This window comes from Chionomys nivalis, chromosome 6 (assembly GCF_950005125.1).
Source record: "Chionomys nivalis chromosome 6, mChiNiv1.1, whole genome shotgun sequence".
Lineage (NCBI taxonomy): Eukaryota > Metazoa > Chordata > Mammalia > Rodentia > Cricetidae > Chionomys > Chionomys nivalis.
This window is the reverse complement of record NC_080091.1, coordinates 64,909,812-64,936,305: the sequence shown is the minus strand read 5'-3', so window position 1 is coordinate 64,936,305 and position 26,494 is coordinate 64,909,812. Positions and strand designations below refer to the sequence as shown.

General features: G+C 37.6%; 1 protein-coding gene across 5 annotated transcripts in view; it reads left to right on the top strand.

Annotated features, from left to right (window-relative positions):
- The window catches only part of Arap2 (ArfGAP with RhoGAP domain, ankyrin repeat and PH domain 2), a 169,904-nt gene that overhangs the window by 12,439 nt on the left and 130,971 nt on the right, over positions 1 to 26,494 (top strand). For all 5 annotated transcript variants that reach the window (XM_057771585.1, XM_057771581.1, XM_057771582.1 and 2 more), the window contains 5 exons: positions 2,950 to 3,983; positions 19,207 to 19,265; positions 20,394 to 20,470; positions 21,310 to 21,401; positions 23,509 to 23,859. In XM_057771585.1, coding sequence (XP_057627568.1) covers positions 3,088 to 3,983; positions 19,207 to 19,265; positions 20,394 to 20,470; positions 21,310 to 21,401; positions 23,509 to 23,859 — 1,475 coding nt within the window. In that variant the 5' untranslated portion in view covers positions 2,950 to 3,087. The remainder of the gene's footprint in view (positions 1 to 2,949; positions 3,984 to 19,206; positions 19,266 to 20,393; positions 20,471 to 21,309; positions 21,402 to 23,508; positions 23,860 to 26,494) is intronic.

The following is a 26,494-nucleotide window of genomic DNA, read 5'->3' as shown; positions in this document are numbered from 1 at the left end:
AACATCCTTGGTTGCTCAGTCCTTGAAGTCAGACTGTTAAAAAGTCAGGTGATTGAAAGACAGATACAGTATTCAAGTGAAAAGAACTGCAAGGCCTGTGGGTGGAGAGCCACTTTCAGGTCCCCCAAATTGTCAATGTAGCCATACTTAGGACAGTGAATGATAGCAGAGAGATGGTTTTGAGTACATCACTATTGTATCTGTCCATGGCTCAAATACGAGGAAATAAAGTTTATTCTGTGAAAGGAAAGTCTTTGTGTACAAGAACACACACACACACAACAAACAAATCTAGCAATATAAATGTCTTTTGATCATTTCTATTCCTTACAGTCCAGTTCCATAATTCATATTCTAAGCTCTAGTCATAGATACATATGGAGAAAAGGGCATCCGTTCTATTTTAGGTGTCCAACTGTTAACCTTCATAGAGGAGGTACTACCTGCATCTTCAGAACTATACATGGTGCATAGACAAGCAGATACAACATATGCTAAAGGAGCAAAAATAACGAGCTCTCTGCCTCAGAGGAAAACAGTTAACAATGAGCTAAAATGAGTGAGGGACTCTATTAGACTGCTTCAGATAGTTTGATGAATGTAATAGTAATTATTAACAGGATTGACTTCCTACAAGGAAATACTTACAAGGTATAACACTTGGCATATGCTTGCTGCTTGCACCAGTAGAATCTACTACTATTACTGTTATTGTTGTTTTTCAGAGGCTAGCATGTGTCATGGCACTATAAGAAACTTCAGCTTGACAATTTCGAGACTATGATCTTTGATAATTCACTAACAAAGGCAATGAGGGATTTAGTCAGAAAGTCAGGCAAAAGTTATAATCAGGTCCTGGGCCGCACGCAGCACAGGCCATGAGAATGGATGAATATGTGAGTGAGACCAGTTGATATAACAAAATACACAGAGTGTGAGTGTGTGGCTTCAACAACAGAAATGCATTTTTCAAAAGTCCAGAGCCTGAGTCAAGTTGCTGGCTTGCTGATTCTGGTTCTGTCTTGTGAGCACCCTCTTTTTGCCACATCCTCGCTTGCGTGGGGTTGTTATGACCTCTCCAGGGAAATAACAAAGTCTGTGGTTTTTCTCATAAGGATCTAATCCTATTGTATCAGAACAGCATCATTTAAGTAATTAGTTCCAAGAGATCTCTGGCTCGGAATTGAGTCCCCTGGAAGGTGAGGGCTTTAGCATAGGAATTTTGGGGTGGAGGCCATAACTTAGTCTATAGCAAAGGATAAAACCAGTAGTTTGCCTGTTCTCTCTTTGTGCTTGATAAGGCAAGGGCTGGCGGGGGTGCTCAGGTCTGGATATCAGATTTGGGTGGCTGACTAGGTGGGTGATGAATACCACTTACGGAAAAATCTGAAATTTTCTTTTAATAGGTATATGTTTTGTTAAAATTGTTTTTTGTACTTATAGGCTTTTGTGAGAGCTGGTAACCATGACTATGACATTTGGGATTTATTTTACCCAAAAGGACAGTGCATCTGAGCCTTTAAAATCACTAAGCAGTTCATTGTGTTTATAAATTATAGCAATCTGAATTCTTATTTTGTACATTGTAAGCAATTAGTTCCAGCCAGTGTCCTGGGGTGGGGGGAGGAGGGAGAAAAGAAGAAAAAATAAGCACAATCAGCTACAAGATAGCGAGGTAGTGATTTCTTTGGCAGTGTGGGTTAGCTCCCTTCCCCAAACCCTCTCTGACACAGGCATTTCCTACTTTGCTCTCTGTTGTCTTATCTTTTCTGCTTCTGTACTCAGTGAAGGTGGGTGTTCTCCTCGGAAACTCTGCATTTAACAGTGTTTGTTTGCCGATCTTTTTACAAATTCAAGCCAATAGCTTATAACGTTTGTTCACTTGAACATGCCAAGTTTATCCAGTGACCTTTGGAGCGCATATAGCAGTTGTGGCTTCCAGACGTCCTGCAGAAAGGAAATTGCTTAGGGAATTTTATCTTGTTTGTTTTATTTATGTTATAACTTTTATATAGTTATTTTAAGCATAAAGTATAGATATCAACACATCCTTATATCCAGTACCGAGATAAATTAGATTTTTAAGAGGCTGTTGATTCTAGGACTAGTGGTACATACCTCTAATGGGGATTTAGTTATTCTTGGTTGAGTTTCGAGGTTCACCCTGTGAATATTTAATATTAATTCTTAGTCTTGTGCCTGACTGGCTGCTTACTATTTGATTTGAAGGCAATCCTTGGGAAGTTGCCTAGTAGCACCTGGAATTTTATTCAGGGAGTGACTATCCCCAGTTGTTATTGTATTGTACTGTATGTAAAATATTAGCCAGGTATTTATCTTGCCAGGCTGTGTGATTCTATTTTTTTTGAATCCTTTAAGTTTTGTGTTTTTTTTGTTTGGTTTTGGTTTGGTTGTTATTTTTTTTTTTTTTTTTTTTTGGTTTTGTTTTGGGGAACAGTATAAAACTGTTCCACAAATGCTTTGGGAACAGTCTTATCATTTAATTGTGTTTTCATCAGTTAAGGACATGAATTCGTCACATTGTCACATGCATGCATTGTGAGACTCATTTTCTTTCTTTTTCTTTTTTAATGTTAGTATTATCACAGCATTTTTGTCCTGCAGCTTTGTTGTAAGCCTAGAGATTGGCTTTCAATGCCACCAAAGAGTCCAATCTTAGAAGTTGGCAGTTGTCTTAATTTCTATTCTGTTTTCACTGGGTAAATACTGTGCAAAATTAGACTTTATTAGTTAAAGTATCCTGGGCTGAGAATGATACTTAGGGATAAAGTGCTTGCTTAGCATGTCTGAAGATTTTGGCTTGAATCCAAGCACTACTGAAAGAAATTGTGTATACAGTACACACACACACATACACACACACAAACACAGTATACATATTACATTTTATAATAATAAAATTAACCTAATTGTTTTTCTTTTCTTCAGGCTTGAGCATACGAACAGAAAACAGCATTGCAAAAACATTCTACAAAGTGATAGAGGAAAGAACGCATAAGAAGTACATCCTCGTGTATACCTCCTCGTGCTGCTTTTTAATACTCAGGTAGTAATGAAGCCACCATTATGTCCTCAGTCAGTGAAGTAAATGTGGACATCAGAGATTTCCTAATGAGCATCAATTTGGAGCAGTACCTCTTACATTTCCGTGAATTTGGTTTTTATACTGTGAAGGACTGCACATCGATAAATGATAGTGTGCTACACCAGATTGGAATCTCACCAACAGGACACCGTAGGAGGATACTTAAACAGTTACAAATGATCTTTTCAAAGATGCAAGACATCCCAATATATGCAAACATTCAGAAAGCAAAGAATGGCAACACCTCAAAAGAGCATCAGAATCCTCCATCTTCCAGCAGCAACACCTGCGCAGAATTTTCTGATTCTATTAGCGTTCATAGACCTGGCCTGACCCAGGTGGAGACGGTTACAATGAGTACCTTCGGTGTGGGAAATTGTCAGTCTCCTAAGTCACAAAATAAGCTATCCCTTCCTCCATGTGACCTGCCCTTTCCAGAAGAAGAACTACACCAGAATGTGGATTCTTCACAGAATTCTTTATTTGGTAGTGTAAATGTTAAAATAGATTCTTTGGTTACCCAGAAGACTGTGGATTGTACAGCTGGAGAAGAACAAACAGAAAAAGTCAACTTGATATCAGAAAATTCCATCAAGGCTCCTAGCACAAACCCTGAACATCTTCCCTCTGTGGACTATCCAACATCAGAAACACATTCTGGAAATGGTACTAATGGCTTTTTAGAAAGCTCCCCAGCATCCCCGTTCTTTCAATTTCAAGGAGAGATGGTTGTGAACGATCTCTATGTTCCATCATCACCAGTCCACACACCCATGAGAAGCCGGAGCAAGTTGGTCTCCAGACCTTCTCGATCATTTCTGCTGAGACATCGACCTGTACCAGAGATCCCAGGGTCAACAAAAGCAGTTTCAGGGAGGTAAAAACTATCACAGAAACATTATGTATTCAATGTGGGAGACTTCACTTATGGTTAGCGATAGTGTTTTCAGTGTTCTTTCTAAGGCTAACCTCTGTGTGTTTGACCTCTGTATATTTAATCCAGGCTTTCCATATTTTTTTCAGACATTTTTACCCCCATATTATTTGTACTGCTCATAACTCCCAGAGTCTGTTTCAAGTTCATACATATCTACTGAGGACTATAGCCTTTCCTTGTTTCACTGGGGCAACATCCCTTCTCCTCTCTTCCCCTGGATATTCCTTTATCTTCTCTTCTCATCTGGAACTGTGTTCCATTAGCATGGATCACATGTTTGAGTTGTTGACTCTTTCTCTCTACTTCATTATTTATTCTTTGGCAGGGAATGCATTCTTAATGCCCGTTTCTCATTGCCTGGCACAGTGCTTGGACCAATTAATAATTCAACACAAATCTGTTGAACTTGGAAGTACGTGTTCTAGGCAGGGGGATATAGAAAACAGAAAGGGTTACAGTCTAATGTTGAAGACAAGGGTAAAAATATGGCAGAAATACAGTATGAAGCAATGTTCATAAACCACAGAACTCAGGAACCCCAGTGAGAGGGACCCTACCAAATACAAATGGTTTCAGGTATTCTGCGGTAGCTAGGCAATGTCACAGAAGCAGACTTACAGTAGAGAGAACCTTCTACCATTTATTAGTAGGTGGGGTTTTTTACAGGGATGGGTTGGGTATGACTCACCCATCTTTCCACTGAGAGCTAATACCTATCTCTGCTGGACATTCAGATGTGATTCAGTCATGATAACCGCTGTAGAGCTTTTCAGACTTCCTGCACACACTCCAGACGGACAGGCTCCATCACAGTCTGAATCTGCGGCTGCTACTTTTTCCTTTGCCCTAGGGGACCCATAATAATTGAATTGTGTTTACAAGAGAATCGGTAACAAGACATCATTATATAGCATAGCAATGTAGCAATGTATGACTTGGTTGAATTTAAGTATTTCTAATATATTAGAACACAAAAGCTGAGTGGTGGTGGCACCTTTAATCCCAGCACTGGGGAGGCAGAGACAGGTAGATCTCTGTGAGTTTGAGGCCACCAAGTTCCAGGTAAGGCCCCAAAGGTACAGAGAAACCCTATCTCAAAAAGCCAAAACAAACAAAAAACATGAAATCTTTGAGGCAGAGACCCTAATTTAGTTTTCTTTGTCATGATGGGCCTGATACCAATCAATAGCAAAGTCTGGTGTTTGCTGGGAGTCAGCAGTAAAAATATCATCTATCAAATATGCCGGCCCTAGCTTGCTCTGTAATTTTCAGTCTGTTGTCCTTTCTTCACAGAGGCCCTAGATGTAGGGAGGGTTCACTCTGTGTTACTCAGGCGGTAGCAATCTGAGTTTAATTTTCTCAGGATCTCAGGGTCAGGAAACTGAGACTTCATTCTAGAGAAGTGCCAGTTCTCTCAGAGAGGAAGGATCCTGGTGTATACCAGAAATCAGTGTCACAAACAGTGACTAGCTTGCTCTATAGTGTTGAGAGCCCCACTTCATTTTTCTTTCATTTTTGCAATTCAGCATTTAGTTTTAGAAATACTAGACAACACATCCAAGGTAACTTGAGGTTAAAAATTGCCACAACTAAATACATGAGGAACATGTCTGTGTGGAAGAAAGAAAATAAACTGAGAAAACAGCACATTTCTCCTTACATACAGTTATTGGAATATGTTGATGGAAAATTTAGCATATGAAATATATATCTTGAGATAATAAAGGAAGATATTAGTATATGGGTAAAAACAGTACACTGTAAAACAAAAGTATAATATTATCAAAGTATTATATAATTGCACTAAAGGCATGTTTGTCACATGTTACAGTGGTTCCGCTGCTGGGTCTATTTGGGTGTGTGTACAACTGCCAGCCTCTTCTGCCCACCTGACTCTCACTCTTTCCCCATCATTTGTAAACCTATATTAAATATTTTTCTCAACAAACAAATCTCAGAAAACCCCTTTCTCTAACTATGCTTCAAAACCAAATGAGCTTATATAATTCTTTATTCAATTCAATAAGTGCATATCATTCTTTTATATCTTCTGTTCATTTTGCTCTCAAAGGTATAAAATAGTCTTCCACACAGGGAAGAAATCTGTTGTTCTTATCTAATATGGACTCACGTTACATAGGTCAGGCTGGTTTGGAACCTTCAGTCCTCCTCCCTCTGCCTCCAGAGGGATGGGGCTATAGAAATGCACCACCATGTCAGAGCCAAGGATTTTAAGAAATTCAAAGAGGACTAGAGATGACAGGTTTTGATTTTAACTATTCTGGGGCAGATAGATCCCTGTCACTGCACAGTTGGGCCCTATCCCCTTCCCACAACTGCAGATTTTTTTTTCCTCTTCTTTAAACATTCCAAAGGTGCTTTATCAAAAGATAGGCTTCTGCAAGCCATGCCAAGTATCAAACATGTTCATGAACAATGCACAAAAACCATTAAACCATAAAGGAGGAAAGATTACAGAATATATTTCTTTTAGTGGCTTCAGACTCATGTTTTTCCTTGATCAGGACTATCCTGCATGCAATCACAGGACACTCCCAGAATTCCTAAGGCAAACAACAAGAGTCTAGTTATTTTCTGCTCTAGGCTTCAAAGGAATGGCACCCACTCAAAGTGAGGACAGTAAAGGAGGAAGTTTGCCTGATACTGCCCATCCCCACCACACTAGACCTGCCCTCCAGAGAAAAGAACAGGTGTGAATTCAGAGCAAGTCAAGGCAGGAAGAGAAACAATTCATTGTCCTAGAATGTTAACTGTGTCTGATAAGTGAGGAGAGAGGACAGCGGGAGGAGACAAATATTATCTGCTGCAAAAAAAATGTGTGCAGTGACTTTTGGACATGTTATTATTTGACCAAAGAGAAACTCCCATTGTGTAATCCACAGCTGTATTTGAAGGGCCATATTATAGCACTGTGAAACTATGCATGTGCTATCTGTAACTCAGAAGACCACAAAGGACAGCAGAAAGTGGCCTTCAGGAAATATTTTCCTTTGCTCACTCCTTTGATGATCTCAGTACCTCCCGAGAGCTCAGATAACAGGCGTGCACCACTACACCTGGTTTATTCGGTGCAGATAATCATTTAATCCAGGGTTTTCTGCATGCTATGAAAACATGCCCAGCTGGGCTACATCCCCAGATTTCCCCATGCCTCATGCATGTGTATATTTCTCTTTACTCCACAATCAGGAAGGGGAAGTATTTCAATGACCAAGTCTAAAACCACACTGTGAACGGTGCACAGGCAGTCACTACTAGATTATTTATAACTAATCTTAATGTTATTTTACTTCTAAATGTTTTCAGATTTAATATCAAAAGGCTTTCATGTGATACAGAAATTGATTCCATCCAACAGAGTCAAAACTATACCACTCTGGCATTTGAACAATTTTAAATTAAAGGCACTTCATGCAGTTATTTAAAAACATTAGGTGGTAGGGCATTGCTCTAACCTTGACATTATTTCTTAAAAGCAGAAGGTGAAATTTCCCAGTGGAAGGAAAAGTATTCTTATCATCAAGGACAGAAGTGGATCACTAGACCCAGAGTAGTCTGTACAGACTTCATTAAAAAAAAAAAAAAGAAAAAGAACCCTTTGCTTTTGTTTACACTTTGCACAGAATTAGTTTCCCTTTTAAAACTGGCTACCCTTTGCCCCATTCAGTTTGTAAGGGTGCTCACTGCTCTTACCTTTTTTCTCTGTGAGGGTTCCTGTGCCAGTAATTCTTGTTCTTACTGGTGACGCTGTCTCCTCTCACTCCAGCGTCCATCTAGTTCTAAGCCCTGTTGGGACTCTCGGGATGAGAGTGCAGCTCCTCAGGCCTGTGCAATCCATATGAGCATCAATATTCTCTAAAACTTGCAGAAAGTAGCACATGCCACCTGACTTAATCCTAATGTTCCTTATCTCACAGTATCTGCCAGAGTTCCCAAGGGATTTGGTTTTGCTGTATGCATTCACAGTAGAGCTCTCTCGCACAGAGAATGCTTCTGACATAGGAAGACGTGTAGGCTTTTCCTTTCATTTAACTCTTCAATTTTAGCAAGTATTTTAAAACTAGAAGGCTATACAATAATGAGTTATCTATAATCTGGGGTAAAATTCTTATGTATGCAGTGAACTTTCTTTTTTTTTTTTTTGAAAAATTAGTATTAAAAAGTTGGGTTCCCACTATACCAACCTGCCAAGGTTACAGTAGAGGCGTACATACCATTGTGGTAACCAGTAGCTCTCTAATTAGATTTAAGACCAGATCAATAAGAGGGAAATCATATTTGGTATGGAAACCTACCAACTAGCCAGGGCTAGTGAAGTCATGGATTTGAATGAGGACCTATAGTTGCCACCAGCATAATCCCTGAATACTGCTGTTTTTGCCCTTATACCCAAATATGTGTAGTTATCACCCTTCATCAAAGAAAATTCTCAGTGCAACAGAGACTATTACAGAAAACTACAGCCGTTCAAAATGTAGAGTTGTGGAGCTAATCCATGGATACATCTACAAAGCAAATTTAATAACTAAGGGTGTAGGGACATAGCCCCACCCATTGGGGGCGTGTTCGCCTCGGGCTAATGTTTACGGATAAATCTGCCGGGCGTGAGCCCAGCAGCCCTTTTTTCTTTTGCTCCGCTTTTCCGGTACACCGCGGGAACCTGTGGTCCTGTAAGTTTATTTCCTTATTAAAGCTGTATATATCTATATAATCTGTCTACATTCATTTGCGCCACCACATTTGGCGCCCAACATTGATCTAACCCATTTTTAATATTTTGTGTAGCCCCACGAGCTGGCTTACTAGAAAGGATCTTAACCTGCGTCTGTCTGGAGTGGGAGAATCATGGCGACTCCCGACTCAGCTTCTTTCTCCCAGCATTCTCTTCTGTTTACTCCACCCACCTAAGGTTTGGCCTATCAAATGGGCTAAGGCAGTTTTCTTTATTAGTTAACCAATAAAAACAACAGATAAAATACAAGAACCACCTCCATCATAAGGGCTCAAAAAATATTGCAGAAGAGGGACCAGAAACATTAGAAGAGCTGGAGAGTCAGGGAGTTTGCTGTAAGATTGTATAGCCTAGTAATCTCAAAACCTGAACCCCTAAAGTCTCACTAATATGACTGCTTAAACATGATCTAAGCAAGCACAACAATGGACATGGCAAAGTTGAATGGAGAGATGGGACTCTGTAAGGCCTTACCTTATACAGAAAACTGTAGCGGAACTAAGGAATGCTGTGAACAGGAGACATAGACTTAACAAGACAAGAGTCCACCAATTTGTTAGCCAGCGCCAAATGGTCACGGACCTCAATATGCAGACATTACAGAGAGAAATTCCAGCCAGCCTCTCTCTCTCTCTCTCTCTCTCTCTCTCTCTCTCTCTCTCTCTGTTTGTGTATGTGAGCATGTGTGCATGTGTGCACACATTTTGTTTAATTGGTATTGAGGATTAAGCCCAGGGCTCACTGCTGGTTGCTCAAATGCTCTACCACAGAACCTTCCCTTCTTTATAACTTTTTTTTTTGAGAAGAATGGGATTGTTTTGTGACAGCAGACACCTACCAAGTTGCCCAGCCTAGCCTTGATCTCACTCTACTACAGCATAGGAGTCTTTGAATTTAGGATCCCCCTGCCTCATCCTCCTGAGTAGCTGATTTAACAAGCCTGTGGCACACTTGCAGGTGTGGTTGGTAAGCAAACCTTAATGGAGGGGGTATTGCTAAGTTAAAGGGGAGACAAAAGGAGACTTCCAGGAATGGGTCCAGATTGTCCCAGAATAGGTTATCCCCATTTTTTGGTCCTATATGAAGTTTTGAGGATGTGTTGGGCCTTCGCATACAGAGCAGGCAGACTAATATAAAGGAGATGTCACTGTCCTATAGGAAAGAAAAGTTCGCAGTCATCTTTGGTAGGTCCAGTTTGTCCTAGGGAAGTGGAGGTAGTTTTGCTGCAATACAGCTCTGTGATTGTGTCAGCCCCATGTGGTTAATGTGCCCACACCCCTTGCTGCCCCATGCTCGTCTAGATCTAGGCTACTTCACTTTCCTACTCAGAGATTTTAATTTAGGGAAATTGAAACCTGAAGGAGATCCATAACTACTCCAACTGACCCCAGGCTTTTGACCTTGCCGTGGAAGGAAAGGACGTTTCTGACTGGTATGGACGTGTCAGAGGCATTGCCAGTGACCCTGAAATTTTTCTGGGCTATAGATACTGCAGCAATATATTTCTAACATGGAGCTGTTGAAATATGAAAAACACAAATTTTAGAAGGATAAAGTGTAGGGATCAAATGCAAGCTTTTAATTTTCTGAATAATGGCTACCAGGGGCTCCTAAGAATGGTGTAAGAAATGGGATAGAGTGGGCAAAATCACTTTTCTTGCAGTCTAAGTAGTGTTTGTACCCAGCTAATATAAATTTAAGGGAGTCTAGTCAGTCTTGGAGTACACAAAATCAGTGTCATATTTCACATTCAGGGAAAACACTTTTTACTGAACAGCAGAGAAGTGCTAAGGAGTCTTAAACTTCAGCCGTGGTTCTTTTTAATGCTTTCTTTAAAACAGCTTATTTTTTCAAAATTATTTTAGTTTGTTTTCTATGTAGAGACCAGAGGACAACTTGTAAGACCATCTTCTCTCCTTCCGTTGTGTAGGTCCTCGGGTTCTCAGGCTTAGCAGCAAATATCTTTACCTGCTGAGCCATCTGTCTGCCTTTCTTGTGAATCCTCTGAAAAATGAAATAAAACAAAATAAAACCTAACAAATATTTCAAGATCTAAAATTTTTTAATTGAACACATATTTCAATTTTAAATAATAGAGTTATCCTTAGAGGATGAGAATATATATCCATAAGCTTAGAACTTTATTAAATTAAGAGGTCATTAATTGATACTTTCTTGTAAACAAAATGTGTCTTGTTTGAAAACAGTATACATCAAATTACAACTTGTGTTAGTCAATTTGAAATGTTTCCATGATAATATAGTATTGGGTGCTGCAGTCCTATAATGACCACTTGTTCTTAGTTTAAGGATATTTGTGAGATACTTACAGGTAGAGATGGGCTTGTGCTTTATAAATTTTACATTAGTGGACTATGCTGTAGGTAACTCAGCCTTAGTTTTCTGAACATAGATTTACCTGTGTTAGATAGATCTTATGTAACCTCGGGGCACTTTTAAACTGCTGCCTAAGGAATATGGTTGTTTCCCTTTGTGTTTGAAGTCTGCAATGTTCATTTGTTACCACGGTAGTAAGTGCAGTTCTATAAATGTTCTTTGAAATGAAGATCCATACAGGGTACGTGATTGATTATTTCTGGGGTTTGACTGCTTTGCTGAAATAGTATGTGTATCACTGCTTTTCTCAACAATTTCACTGATTAAAATATCTGTGGAAAGGGGATTGGAGTGATGGATCAATAGGTAAGATCATTTGCTGTTCAAGCGTGAAGCACTGGCTTTGAATCCCAAGTACCCATAAATAAGCGAGGCACGTATCACAGACCTGCATCATCAGCTGAGGTAGGCAGCTCATTGGTTCTTCTTTGCTCTCCACATGTTTGTCATGGGTAGAAACACCTACACATCCGTGTATATGCTACACATACACACAAATGCACACATACCACCATGTGGAAATAACTTCTATGGGCATACTGAATATTCATTGAATTAAGTCATTGTTTTTTCTTTTCTTTTTTATCCAATACTTTCTTAATAAACATAATAATTCATAAGTTGGAAAATAACAAGCATTCCAAAACTATGTAAAACAGAAACAGTTACCTCAAAATAATATGGAGATTAAAAAAAAAAGTAACAACTTTTCATAGTAGACCCAAAGTTTAGTTGGTTGAGAAATCATGTCAGCTTGCTTTGTTTTTCCTGGAGTCACCTGTACTCTGAAGTTTGTGTTTATTCTTTTCTGTATGGTTTTTAGATTTTGCCACATGGAATAGCTTGACCGTTGACCTCTTCTATTTGACTCCCTGTCTAACACTGTCTTGCCTGTGGCTCCCAATAATCCTGCCATAGTTTCCTCAGTGCTGGCCAATTTAGGCTGCCACCACTCCTGACTCTTACAAATCTTTGAATGTGGTGTTTTTCTGTAACATGATGTCTCAGTACTAAAATGAAGATCTTATGCAATAACTTTGATATAATATCATATTAAAAGATAATTTATTCCCCTAGTGCATTGTTGAAATAGTCGCACTATTACAAATAAAGAGAGTCCCTTTTAAGAACTTTCCAAAGCAAATGAACATCTTAGATTTACTGAAAGGACAAACTATTTTTCCCTAATAAATATAGTGACAATTGACTCATTTCTTTTTCTGAGCTCTTACATAACCCAAAACAATGGTGAATGGACTCATGAAGTAAATATCTTTTTAAATTTCCCCTTTTTTACTCCAGGAAATAATTGAGGGTGGAGATGGCCTGTCAGCAGAGGCCATGGCTTCTGGACACAAGAGAACTTGTCTCTGAGATCTGGGATAACAGAATCCCAGAGCTGACTGCACACATGCATATTTCCTATCTTATATTGTGTCTTTCTATACATTATATAATACTATATCAGGAAGAGGAAACCCTGCTAAAATTGGGCTTACTTCTCAGTTTTGGCTGAACTGTAATACAGTCCTCCTTTCATTTTATGTATTTTATCATTTTCTCCTGATATGAGCAGATAGCTGGAGGAGCCAGGCAGAGCCAGCCTTGAGGCTGGGCCAGGAGCTCTGATAATAATGAGTCACCTCTTGATGAGAGCACAGCAGTAAACACACCATGGAAATACAGGATGAAGGAGGACTTGTTACTGAGACAAGTCAGATGAGTACTGGGGACAACTCCCAAAGTGCCATCTCTCAGAATAAAGAAAGCAAAAGGCTTTTGTTACAGGAGAGATCTCTTAGTGCTTAACTTCTACAGGGAACAAATGTAGTTGAGAGACACAAAGGATAAAGTCAGAGTGTATTCAGCAAATCAGGCAAGTGCTCCAGAAGGAGACTGAGGCTTTCTCAAACACAGTAGCTTCTGTGTTATGAAGATTTATGAAACAGATGGTGTATTTGTGGGATAAAGGGACCATTTTTCCTCCTACATTATTGTAGACCTGATTGTCCTTGTAGGGTGTTTCATCCTCTAATCCTCCGGAAAAGCATACAGAGGTGGTGAGGATAATGGCGCTGATGTTACAGTGAAGGCAGACTCTGAGGGTGCAGACCCAGACCCAACACTAGCATGTATACACAGAGTGGTCTGGTATTTTATGTCTGATACATTGGGAACAGCCTTCTGGCATCCTCAGGGACGATCAACTACAATGGTGTACTCATGACCATCAGGAGAGGAGACAGCTACCAGGATAAGAGCTGTAACTTTCTTTTTTTAAAATATTTATTTATTTATTTATTTATTTATTTATTATGTATACAATATTCTGTTTCTGTGTATGCCTGCAGGCAAGAAGAGGGCACTAGACCCCATTACAGATGGTTGTGAGCCACCATGTGGTTGCTGGGAATTGAACTCAGGACCTTTGGAAGAACAGGCAATGGTCTTAACCTCTGAGCCATCTCTCCAGCCTAAGAGTTGTAACTTTCTGAGTGACACTGTCAGTCCCTCCTTTACTAGACTGTTGAGAGTTCAAGGTTGATCTCATGAGCATCGGTTGAGATATTCTCATACTTCAAAGATAAGACATTTTGTTATTTTTTGAGGGTTTTAATTGTTTCTAAATAAATTTTCAGTTTTTTAATGTTAGCACACAAAGGAATACATTTTTATAATGTTATCTTCATATATGTCATACTTTGTTCTTATTTTTTTCTCTCCCCAAAACCAACTTCCTTGCCCCTTCTCCATTTCTAGCAGGTTGTCTTCATCTCTAGTTCTTTTTTCTGCTTCTTTTTGAAAAAGACATTTTATTTTGAATTATGTGCATGTATGTGTGCATGTGTGTGTGTGTGTGTGCGCAAATGTGTGTGTGTTTAGTTGCCTGTAGTTCATAGTTGGATTATTAGCATGTTTATTACTGTTCTTGTTCATGTCATCTTTAGGCAGCTATGACCTAGAAATTTCATGTGTGTAGCTCTTCTGACATTTCTAAGAGACATAATCTCATAGAAAACTTCCTGTTACTCTGGATCTTATGGTATTTATGCCCTCTCTTCCACAATGATCCCTGGGCTTTATGTGCCAGAATTGTTTTATAGGTGTATTAGATGGGACTGGGCTCTACACTTTGTATTGTGACTAGTTGTAGTTGATTGTAATGGTCTATGTTGCAGAGAGTAGTTTTCTTGATGAGGGGAGAGAATCACATGTATTTGTGGGTAAAAAGATATAGAGTTGGAATGTTGATATAGAGTCTCCTTGACTCTGCCTTATTTCTCCCAGCATTCAGTTTAATTTTCCTGCCTAGCTTTATTCTGCCCTGCCACAGGCCAAAGCAGCTTCTTTATTAACCCATGATAATAAACCATATTCACAGCATACAGAGGGGAATCCCACATCATTTATGTGTGATTATTCGGGTCTGGACGGTCAGGAATCATAGAGCAGTCTCTGTTTACAGAATGTAGTTAGGGATTGTACTGGTTTATTAAAACGAAGGTTGTAGGTTTTCCTTCCAGATGCATGGCCTCACTTACTCTAAGTAGTTGCTTAGTTCCAGGATGATAAACGATTTCCCTCTTTTCGAGTGAGTCTTAAGACCAGTTAGAGAGTTGTTTGTTACTGCCAGGGCATGTATACTCATACTGAATCCTCAGAGTTATTGTGCCACACTGGTCATTGTTGTGGTTCATTGGTGCCTACTGGGGAAGGTTCTTTCCTTCCTTTGAAAACTTGCCAGCTATGCCTTCAGGTTTCCTGATAGCTAGACCTCAGAGAGGAAACTTTGAGGGCAGATTCAGCACAGATCCTCTGGGCCCTGTACCTGAAGTGTGTGGTCTCTTCAGTAATAGGGACTTATACTCCGCTTATGAAAGACAGCCAAATGTAATAGGAATAGCCTATAATATTTTTGGAGTCTCTAGGACAACAATGATCAAAGACTTAAATGAGGACTTGTTAGCCCTGGTGATGGGATTTCTGTGCATCATCACTCTTGTGGCAGCATTGTCAGTCCAGATAAAGAAAATTTCATTTTATACACTGACTTATGTGTTTTTTATGTATTTCACGTAGGTAGTTAATAGTTTGATTCCTTATGACTTTTTCAAATGTTCTTTCTGTTATTTTACCCTCCTTCTTCCTTCTTCTGTACTTGTCTCCCCCTCCCCATTTAGAGGCCTCCCTTTTTCCCATTTCCCCCCATAGATCCTTTGCACCCTGTTATTCCCCTCTATTGCTCCTTCACCCCTCCATTCTCTACAATGCCCCCCTTTTACTTTCCTGATTTCTGTAGTTCAAGGGTCATATTCACATCTGGATATTAGGTGCTAGGGACCTCAGAGAGAAAACATGGAATTGTAACAGAGACTGTGCTTTGGTTTCTCACCCACCCATACCCAAATAATCACATAGAAACTATATTAATTAAAACACTGCTTGGTTGATGACTCAGAAGTATTTCTAGCTATCTCTTACATCTTAAATTAACCATTTATATTAATCTATGTATTGCCATAAGGCTGTGGCCTACCAGTAAGGTTCTGGCTTCTTTCTCCTTTGGCAGTTACATGGTTGCCCACTTTCTCCCTGTATTCAGTTTAGTTTTCCACACCTAGTACTATTCTGTGCTGCCATAGGCCAAAGCAGCGTCTTTATTAGCCAATGGTAATAAAACATATTCACAGCATATAGAGGGGAGTACCACATCACGAAATGTTTGTCTTTCTGAGTCTGGATTACCTTGCTAAGTACAATATTTTCTAGTTTCATATTTTTGCCTTCAAACTTCATGATTGTCTTTTCCTTTTAAGTTGATGTTAAGAATTTGTATATATTTCAAACAAATAATTGAGCTGTAAATTGTGGGACGGTATCTGGCCTTTCTGTTTCATTCTTTTGGTGTTATGTCTAGTGTTTCATTATTGGCTTGCTGATTTGATTAATGGAGTTTTAGACTAAATATTCAAATTACAGATTGTGTGTCTTCTAATCCCACTCTTATTTGAAAATCTATATTAACTATTCTAACTCATTTGTACTTACATGTAAACTTTCAAGTCAATAAATCTTTTTAAATCCTGGTGGATTTTAAAGTCCACTGGAATATTATTTGGGTTTCTTTTTTAGAATTTACACACACTTACACACACACACACACACACACGTCCCATTATGGGAATAATTGACATCTTAATAACAGAGAGCCTTCCAGTTTATGAATGTGGTATATCTGTTGAAGAATTCATTTTTGTAGTCAGGTGGTGGTAGCATATGCCTTTAATCCCAGCACTTGGGAGGCAGAAATATGCAGATCTCTTTGATTTCGAGGCCAGCATGGTCTACAGGTTCCAAAGCTACAAAGGAACCCTGTCTAGAAAAACCAAAAAAAAAAAAAAAAAAAAAACCCAACAACAAAAACATTTTTTCTTCAGTAATCCTTCAGTTTTTACTGTACAGGACTTATTCATTAAAAATTAATTTAGTGATATTTTATGTTTGTATATACTATAAGAAGAATTTTAATTTTAAAAGTTAGTTTTTTCCAGTTGTTCACTGCTAATATGTCAAACTATTAGGGTTATTGACACTTTCTACTGAGATTTTTTGCTGTCCTGAATAGTTTAAGAAGAACCTGTGCTGACATCTACCTATTATCCCCATACTTAGAAGGCCTAAAGAGTATCATCAGGGCCACTAGTTCCATATCTTACTGGGATAAAGATCGAATTCAAGCCTGACCTGAGCTATGTAATAAAGCGCTGCCTTAAAGTGGCATCTAATTTCCACAGTGGGTGTGGTAGTTGGAACTCCCACCAGCGACAGAAGAGTGCTCCCCTTGCTCCACATCCTTGCCAGTGTGAGCTGCCACTTGTGATTTTGATCTCAGCCATTCTGACAGGTGTAAAATGGAACAGAGGAGGAAGTGATCTGGCAGAGAGGGGTGGTGGGAGGAACGACTGTGTGGAGGCGAAGGGAGGGGAAATTGTGGTCAGGATGCAATCTGTGAGAGAAGAATAAAAGTTAAAAACAAAACAAAACAGCAGATAAGCCAACCGAATACATATAGGATGATTCCTTTCCTTTTCACATATGCAGGTGCAGGCAATTAATATTAATTTGCTCATCTTGTTACTTAGGCTAAAGCCACTGCAATGCTGTGGACACAACCGATGGGAGCAGATCTGGCAGGAAAAGCATTCAGGCTTTAGTTACTGCTTTTTGCACCTCTTTTATAAAATGCCATTCTAGGTTAAAGAGGCTTACTGTTAGGTGTTGATAATTTTTATTATAAATGGTTAAGTCTTGTTATAGCAATATATTGCTGCATTTTTATTACATTGTTTTTCCACTAGCAAATAAACATTAATTTCTTAGCTTAAAATTTTACTTACTTATATTATTCTTTTTGTGGATTGGTGGACTTGATTTGCTAATATTTTGCATCTGTGTCATGAACGATGTTTATGTATAAGTTTTGATTGGTGACCATCCACATTGGGTTGGCAAGATAAATTGAGAAACAAAAATTTGTCATGTATTTCCCAATGTATTTTTTTAGGATTGATTTTATTTCTTTAATTATTTGAATTTACACTTGAAATATTTGGCCTTGGAGGTTTTGTGAGTGGATGACTCAATACTAAGTTTATTTATTTATTTATTTATTTATTTATTTATTTATTTATTTATTTACTTGGGTAGAGGTAGTGCTATTAGTTTTTATTTAACCTTTGCAGATGTAATGATTTGAATATATCAATAATATTCAGTTTGCTAATGCTTTGGACCTTTTCTTACTAATCTCTCTACAGCATTCTCAGGTTTTGTAGTAAGGTCTTTTATTTTCCATTCTGATATTGTTCACCTTCATCTTCTATGTCTCTCCCATTTTCTTTCACTGAAATTTATCCATTTTTTATATCCTGTAGAAGCCACCTTTTATAATAGTAAGTTTTAAATTTTGTTCATTTTCTATTTTATTGATTTCTGTTCTTTTGTTATTTCTTGGTCACTAAGTCCTTGGACAAATGTTTGTCAGATATAAATAAGCCTCCATCGTTCCCTTCAGATGCTTCAACCAAACTTTCTTCTAGCAGTAGGTACTTTATAATTTCTTTTGTCCACTCTCTGTCCTGCCCCATCATTGCTGCTTTCATGCTGTTGTCTCATTGTATGCATGTCATAGCTGACTTGCAAACTGTGAGGCATTTGCAGAAGTATTTTGATATTATGTTCTCAGAAAATATATTTTTGATAAAATAATATCAAAATAGCTACATAAATTTATCTATTCAATTAGTTTCTTTCTGATATATGTTAATAATTTTGAAATCAAGTGCATATGAACACGGACAGATATATTTTTTAAAAATTTTGAGTGTTACAGGTAGGGGATTTAAATGATTTGAAATATCTGATGAAATCTCTATCTTGAGTTGATGGAGGAAGGTCATTGGTTAAAAAATAAAGAAACTGTATTGGCCCATCTGATAGGGCAGAATTTAGATAGGCGGAGTAAACAGAACAGAATGCTTGGAGGAAGAGGAAGTGAGCTCAGATTAGATAGCTCTCCCCTCTGGGGCAGATGCGATGAAGCAAGCCACCAGGTCAGACATGCTGAACTTTCCCGGTAAACACACCTAGCGGTGCTACACAGATTATTAGAAATGGGCTAAATTAATACGTGAGAATTAGCCTAGAAGAGGCTAGATATAATGGGCCAGGCAGTGTTTAAATGAATACAGTTTGTGTGTTGTTATTTCGGGTATAAAGCTAACCATGTGGGAGCCGGGCGGGACAAAAAGCAGGCCCGCAGCTCCTACTACATTGAGTGCTAAACACAAAAACCAATTGGTGGATATATGTCCTTGATCTATAGTTCAAATCAGATCTACATTTGAGTATGTATGTTTCTGCTGAAATTCTAAACTTAGGAGGATGTATAACTCCAATATACATCCCGCATTTAGAACAGTATAATAACACAATTTTTCCTTTTGCTTTAAGCTATTTCCGAGACAGAAGATGTGCTACTACCTCAGCCGGAAAATCTTTGACACTGAAAAGTGAGTCTCTGCATCAAACTCTCATAAATTTGTTTGTCCTCAGGTGATCACCCTGAAGTAGAGTTAGGGTTGAGTCATGGCAGCAGCCTTCTGGCGGCCTAGGCAGTAATGCAGTTGACTATCCTCACTTCTGTACTACATTAGAACCTTAGAGATAAGTGAATACAAAAGAAATAAGCATTGTGATTCTTGGAAATTTGCACATACTTATATCAAAATTTGTTTTAAATGCAGTCTTCATTTATCTTTATTCAAAGGTATTTATTCAGATGAATTAAAAGCTTTGTGGTGGTCTGAGCTACAGAATAATTATGTCTGAAAAAATTTCGTTATGGTGAAAAGTTTGACAGTCTTGCTTTGGAAAATAGATAACTTATTGGACTTTTCTATTTGCTATTTGAAAATGTTCTTATACATTTTCCAGAACATTTGTACATATATATATATATATATATATATATATATATATATATATATATATATAGAGAGAGAGAGAGAGAGAGAGAGAGAGAGAGAGAGAGAGAGTAGCAAATGACTGGCTACTGTATTTTTGGAAAGAGTTGCCCTAGAAAAAGCACATGTTTTGAGGTTTATTTCCTATAAATCAATTCAGTTGGAAGATCCAGGATGTTTTCTTGAAATTACTCCTCTATGGGTCTATATGAGCTGAGAAGGGTTATGTCAAATGAGGTCTAAGGTTTTAAGTGATACTTAGATATTATATTATTGAACTGCTTACATTTGTTTACTCAGTATTAGACTTTAGATCCTTCCTCTTAAAATTTTCTTGGTATTTTGGACCAGCTTAAATGGCACTGTAGCAATTTCTGTTGTACATAGGCGGTGTGATCTTGATTACATTCTTATGGGTCTTGTAGGCTAGCAGGGCCATATGTAACTGTTTCTAAATCCAGAGTTAGTGACTTCATTGTCAAATGAGTGATATATATTAAGACCATGGGAAGAGTTGATTTGGGAAGTAAGAATTGGGCACATCATTTTGGACTCTTGTAGAATAATCTTTAACTTGTGATGTTGCTATAGAATAATTAAACAGTGCTTTTATATTTTTTGCACTCTTTCATCTTAATCATCTTTTTCATTGTCATCCTGTAATTCCCCCAAAAGATTCAAATGAGGATAATTCAACTTCCATCTTTCCTTATGGAGAGACATTTCTCTTCCAGAGACTAGAAAGTTCCAAGGTTAGTCTCATTCATTTTATTTTATGTTCCATAAGCAGTTATTTGTTGTGTAGCTTATCCATGCCTTTTCATTTGCCTATGAACTATTGGAATGGTGCTTTACTATGAGATTTGCGAACAGTAAATTTTCACCTTGGTCAGTTATGATAATCTATGCCTCTAGCTATGGGTTATGAAGACACATTTCACTCTGACTTCAAAAGTATAGAATACTACATTGAACAACACACAGTGTAACTTGCCACATTAAAATGATTAAACATTGATAAAGGATAAACCTCCCTAGGCTTTTCTTGGCCCTATCTAGGGAGACAGTCTTCCTGAGTCTGGAAGTTTCTATTCGTACATTTTATTCAGGTTAATAACTGGAGTTTTGTTTCCAGTACTTCTCCTCATTTACTATTTTATTTCTTAGACTTGATAAAAGAAACATGGGAGAAAATTACATATCAGAAGCAGCTAAGGAAGTAACTCAGTGGCAAAGTACTTGTCTGACATGTGCAAGGCCTTGGATTTGATCCATAGCTGCTCTCAATAAGATAAAACAGAAACAGCTAAAATCCACAACCAAACAAATCATACAGGGGCGTTAAAGTTTGTAAATTCTACTGTTAGTTGCATTGTTTATTCTTACTTAATATAGTGAGGTAATTTTAAATACTGAGGACATCAGAAATTGATGTTTTCATTTAAATTGTTTTTGAACTGAAAAATGATCTCAGCAATTAAATTTGTTTAATAAAAATCTCAATATTGTAGGTATTGGTAAAGTGTAGCTACACCATACATAATTAACCTAAATTAACACTCAAAACAATGAATGCATTTTTTTTTAACAGAAGAGATCTATAAAGAATGAGTTTTGGCCCCATGAGGACACAGTCAAAGAGGATGCAACCACTATAAGGAACTCAATCTTAACCAAGTCAAGGTATGCCTGTGACTGCTGATGAACGTCTTCACAGAACAAAAGGCTGTAAGATGTAGTTGTTTTACTCATTCTGAAGTGTTGCAGTTAAGAAAGGAGCTTATCTGGTCAAGTTTGGAGCTTTTCTTTCCTTCGTGGATGTTTTCCGGGCAGTATTCATTTTAATACTTGACCTGGCATGTGTAAAACGAGGAGTTGCTTTAAGTCTAGAAACTAAGTGGTATTTTATAGCGGATTATTTTTGTCTCCTACTAACTGTGTCTGTTCATCCTTGCCTAATGTAGGGAGTATGTCGTGATTATACTCACATGGTTCTCCCTAGAAAATTGATTTGATGTTTATTAAGCTTAGTTTCCTCAGCTCTGGTTGTGCATTATACAAAGCATCTTAAAGACACAGTAAGTTAAAAAGACATACAAATTAATATAGAATATCTCATTTATAAAATAAAAATAGAATATCCAAGTATTTTTTCTGCAATGAATTTGCTTTAAAATATACATTTAATGCATATTTGACTCTAAAGTTTCTGTAATCAGAGTACCCTCAAATATGTATTGTATATTTTGAAAACATGGGACATTCTTGTAAGCATGTAATAGTTTATTTACCATTAGGCCTTTGCTCTTGAAGATGGGCTACATGTTAGTACAGAAAAAAAGGGGACTGTTCAAAACCACACCCAGCTTAGAATTGTACAAATATAATAAGTCTTTTGTGTTAGAAATCCACTGTTAAGAAGAATACATGATGGCTCAGTTATTTAGGTAACACAGAGAACCAAACCCAGGCTTCCTATTTCTCTCAGGTGGAGTTGGGCTTTATGCTAGATTGTTACTCATATTCACTTTGCTTTCTACCTTAACTTTCCAAAGCTAATACTCTTGTGGACTTACTTGAGTTAACAATAAATAATGCATCCTTAGTAAGTAATAAGAATCTTTTATGATACAAAATGGGCAATGGATAGGTTACATGACTATTTAAGAATCAGTGTTTAGAGTCTTAAAACTGAAAGAGGTATTCTGTCTCGTTGATTATCGGAAAACTTCTTTGTAATGAGATTTACTTCATATAAATTATTGAATGTATTGTGTTGTTTCTGAAATCTGTAGGAATATGCTTAGCCTTTAAAAGGGCATTCCAGTGATTATTACACCCTATTCGGCTTTTGCCTTGTGATAGATAGTACCACTTGCTTGCTTGTTTGCTAGCAGTGTGGGTTGTCCTCTCGCATTGTAACCTTCTACTGAGCTGTCAGCCTTGTTCTCTGCTGTGCTGCCTTAGGGTGGAACATGGAGTCCTCCTAGCAGATTGGACATGTAGATTAGACAAGTAGGAACTCATGTCTTTAAATAGTTGAACCTGTGGTTCACTATGCTGCCTGGAGATTGAGTAGGATGTTTATTTGTGCTCTTTATGATGTTTAAATTTTGAAGGAAAAAGATGTTTTGCTTTTTCCTCCCATTGTTACATTGTTACCTGCACTTAACCTCCTAAGGATAGAATCTGGTTAAATTATATGTAAGACTTTTTATAGTGTTCACATATGTCATAGGATAATAGAATGTTTCTATTGAACTTTTTTTCTAGAAAAGGGATGTGAGTGTGTGTGTGACGGGGGGGAGGGAGGGAAAGAGGGAGGGAGATAGAGAGAGAGAACATGTTTGTATGTGTGCACCTGTATGCAGGTTTTCATGAGTCTAGAGACCAGAGGTCAATGTTACATGTTTTCTTCAATTGTTCTAATAAATTTTGTACTTTTTAAGACAGGGTTTCTTTATTAATCTGGTGCTCTCTGATTGGCTAATGTGGTTTGTCAGCAAGCCCAAGGGATCCTACTGTCACTACCTCTCCACTACTGGGATTATCGACACACATTGTTATTTCTGGCTTGTATATGGGTTCAATGGATCTAAACTCAGATCTTCATAGTTGAGTGGCAAGTTCCTAAAAATGTTTTTAAAATTACAAAATTGGGTAATTGAACAACTAAGACTTTGTGGCCTTAATTTTTTGTGGTTGGTTGGTTTATAAATTTTAAAAATTTAACTGATATCTTAAATTAACCACATCATTTTGAATTTGATTACTATTCTTTCCTATTTAGTATAAATGATAGCAGCAATGAAAATGCAAGTGGAGACAAAGTAGAAGATATTTGGATTCCTCGAGAGGATAAAAATACTCTCCCAAAGGACTCTGCTTCTGAGTCAGAATACTCAACAGTAGAGGAATGCTTCCAGAGTTTAAGAAGAAAAAATTCAAAGGCATCTAAGTCTAGGACTCAAAAAGCCTTCTACTTGGACCCCTTTAATAGGCACAGTTATCCTTTAAGCTCCACAAGTGGAAATACTGATTCGTCAACCATCTCAAATGTCATCTCTCCCTATGCCTGCTATTATGGATCCTCTGCAGTAAAGGTCAAATCTGGATGGCTGGACAAACTATCTCCTCAAGGGTATGCATTGATTTATTTCATTTCCTCGGTAGCCATTTTGATAAATTCAGGCTTATTCATTTCTAAATCTGCCAGTTTTCTATATCCTCTTTATACTCCAAAGTTAAACGTCTTTTTAATTTTTTTATTGATTTTTATTTAGCTATACATTTTTCTCTGCTTTCCTCCCTTCCACTCCCCTCCCCTTCTATCCTCTCCCATGGTTCCCATGCTTCCAATTTACTAAGGATATCTTGTCTTTTTCTACTTCCCCTGTAGATTAGATCCATGTATGTCTCTCTTAGGGTCCTATTATTGTCTAGGTTCTCTAAGATTGTGAATTGTAGGCTGTTTTTTTTTTTTTTTTTTTTGTTTTGTCTTAAACCATCCTTTATGTGTAAAAGCCACCTAAAAGTGAGTACATATGATGTTTATCTCTCTGGGTCTGAGTTACCCCACTCACTGTGATGTTTTCTAGATCTATTTATTTGCCTGCAAATCTCAAGATGTCATTAATTTTTTCTGCAGTGTAGTACTCCATTGTATAATTGTACCACATTTTCCTTATCCATTCTTCAGTTAAGAGACATTTAGATTGTTTTCAGGTTCTGGCTATGACAAACAATGCTGCTATGAACATAGTTGAGAACATGTCCTTGTGGTATACCCAAAAGTGGTATTGCTGGGCCTTGACGAAGGTTGTTTCCTAATTTTCTGAGAAGTTGTCACACTGATATCCAAAGGGGCTGCACCAATTTGCACTCCCAGCAGCAGGAGTGTTCCCTTTTCTCCACATCCTCTCCAGCATAAGTTGTCATCAGTATTTTTGATCTCGGATCATTCTTACAGGTGTAAGATAGAATCTTAGACTTGTTTTGATTTGCATTTCTCTGATGACTAAGAATATTTAGCATTTCCTTTAGTGTTTTTTAATCATTTTAAATTTCTCTGTTGAGATTTCTCTGTTTAGGTCTGTACCCCCCCCCTTTTATTGGATTCTTTGTTCTTTTGATGACCGATTTCTTGAGTTCTTTGTATATTTTGGAGATCAGCCTTCTGTCTGATGTGGGGTTGGTGAAGATCTTTTCCAAATCTGTAGGTTGATGTTTTGTCTTGTTGACTGTGTCCTTTGCTTTACAGAAGCTTCTCAGTTTCAGGAGGTCCCATTTATTAATTGTTTCTCTCAGTGTCTGTGCTACTGGGTTCATATTTAAGAAGTGGTCTCCTGTGCCAATGAGTTCAAGTGTACTTTCCACTTTCTCTTCCATGAGGTTCACTGTGGTTGGCTTTATGTTGAGGTCTTTGATCCATTCGGATTTGAGTTTTGTGCATGATGATAGATATGGATCTATTTTCATTCTTCTACATGTTGATGTCCGTTATACCAGCACTATTTGTTAAATATGCTTTCTTTTTTCCATTTTATATGTTTTGCTGCTTTGTCAATGATCAGGTGTTTGTAGGTGTGTGGATTAATATCTGGGTTTTCAATTTGATTTCATTGGTCCTCCTATCTGTTTTTATGCCAATAATAGGCTGTTTTCAGTACTGTAGCTCTGTAGTAGAGTTTAAAGTCAGGGATTATGATCCTTCGAGAAGTTCCTTTATTGTACAGGATTGTTTTTGCTATACTCTGGTTTTTATCCTTCCATAAGATGTTGAGTACTGTTCTTTCAAGGTCTGTGGAGATTTTTGATGGATTTTGATGGGTATTACATTGAATCTGTAGATTATTTTAGGTAAGATTGCCATTTTTACTATGTTAATTTTACCTACTCAAGAGTATGGGAGATCTTTCCATTTTCTGGTGTCCTCTTCACTTTCTTTTTTCAGAGATTTAAAGTTCTTGTCATACAGGTCTTCCACTTGTTTGGTTTGAGTTACTCCAAGATATTTTATGCTATTTGTAGCTATTGTAAAGGGTGATGCTTCTCTGATTCCTTTCTCAGCCCATTTATCATCTGTGTAAAAGAGGGCTACTGATTCTTTTGAGTTAATCTTGCAGACTGCTACATTATTGAAAGTGTTAATGAGTTGTAGAAGTTCCTTGGCAGAATTTTTGGTGTTGCTTATGCAAACTATCATATCATCAGCAAATAAGGACAGTTTGACTTCTTCTTTTCTTATTTGTATCCCCTTGATCTCCTTTTGTTGTTTTATTGCTCTAGCTAGAACCTCAAAAACTATACTGAACAGAAATGAAGAGAGTGAACAACCTTGTCTTGTTCCTGGTTTCAGTGGGATCACTGTGAATTTCTCTCCATTTTTCCAGCACATGCTTAAAAATCCTCTGTCCTAGGTCTGTAGAGTATTTGAAGGGCAGTGCTGAAGTAAGGCTTACCATAAAATGACTTCAAGTTATGAGTTCCACTCCAGTTTCTTAATTTTATCGTGTAACTTGATAATAAAATGTACTTTCCCACGTCCCACTTCATAGCAAAGCTAAACAGTACAGACAGAGTTATCATTACTCAGTTCATGCTATTTAGATTCTACTTGTAAAATAGCAGTGTTCTGTTTGAGAATAAAGTGCTATTGTAGTTAGGGAAGAGAACATCATTTTTTCAAATTTAGATCTTTGCTATTATTGGTCTCGGATCCTGATTTTTTCTTCATGTGAGTAAATGATAAGTCAAGGATTTTTATTTTACTTAAA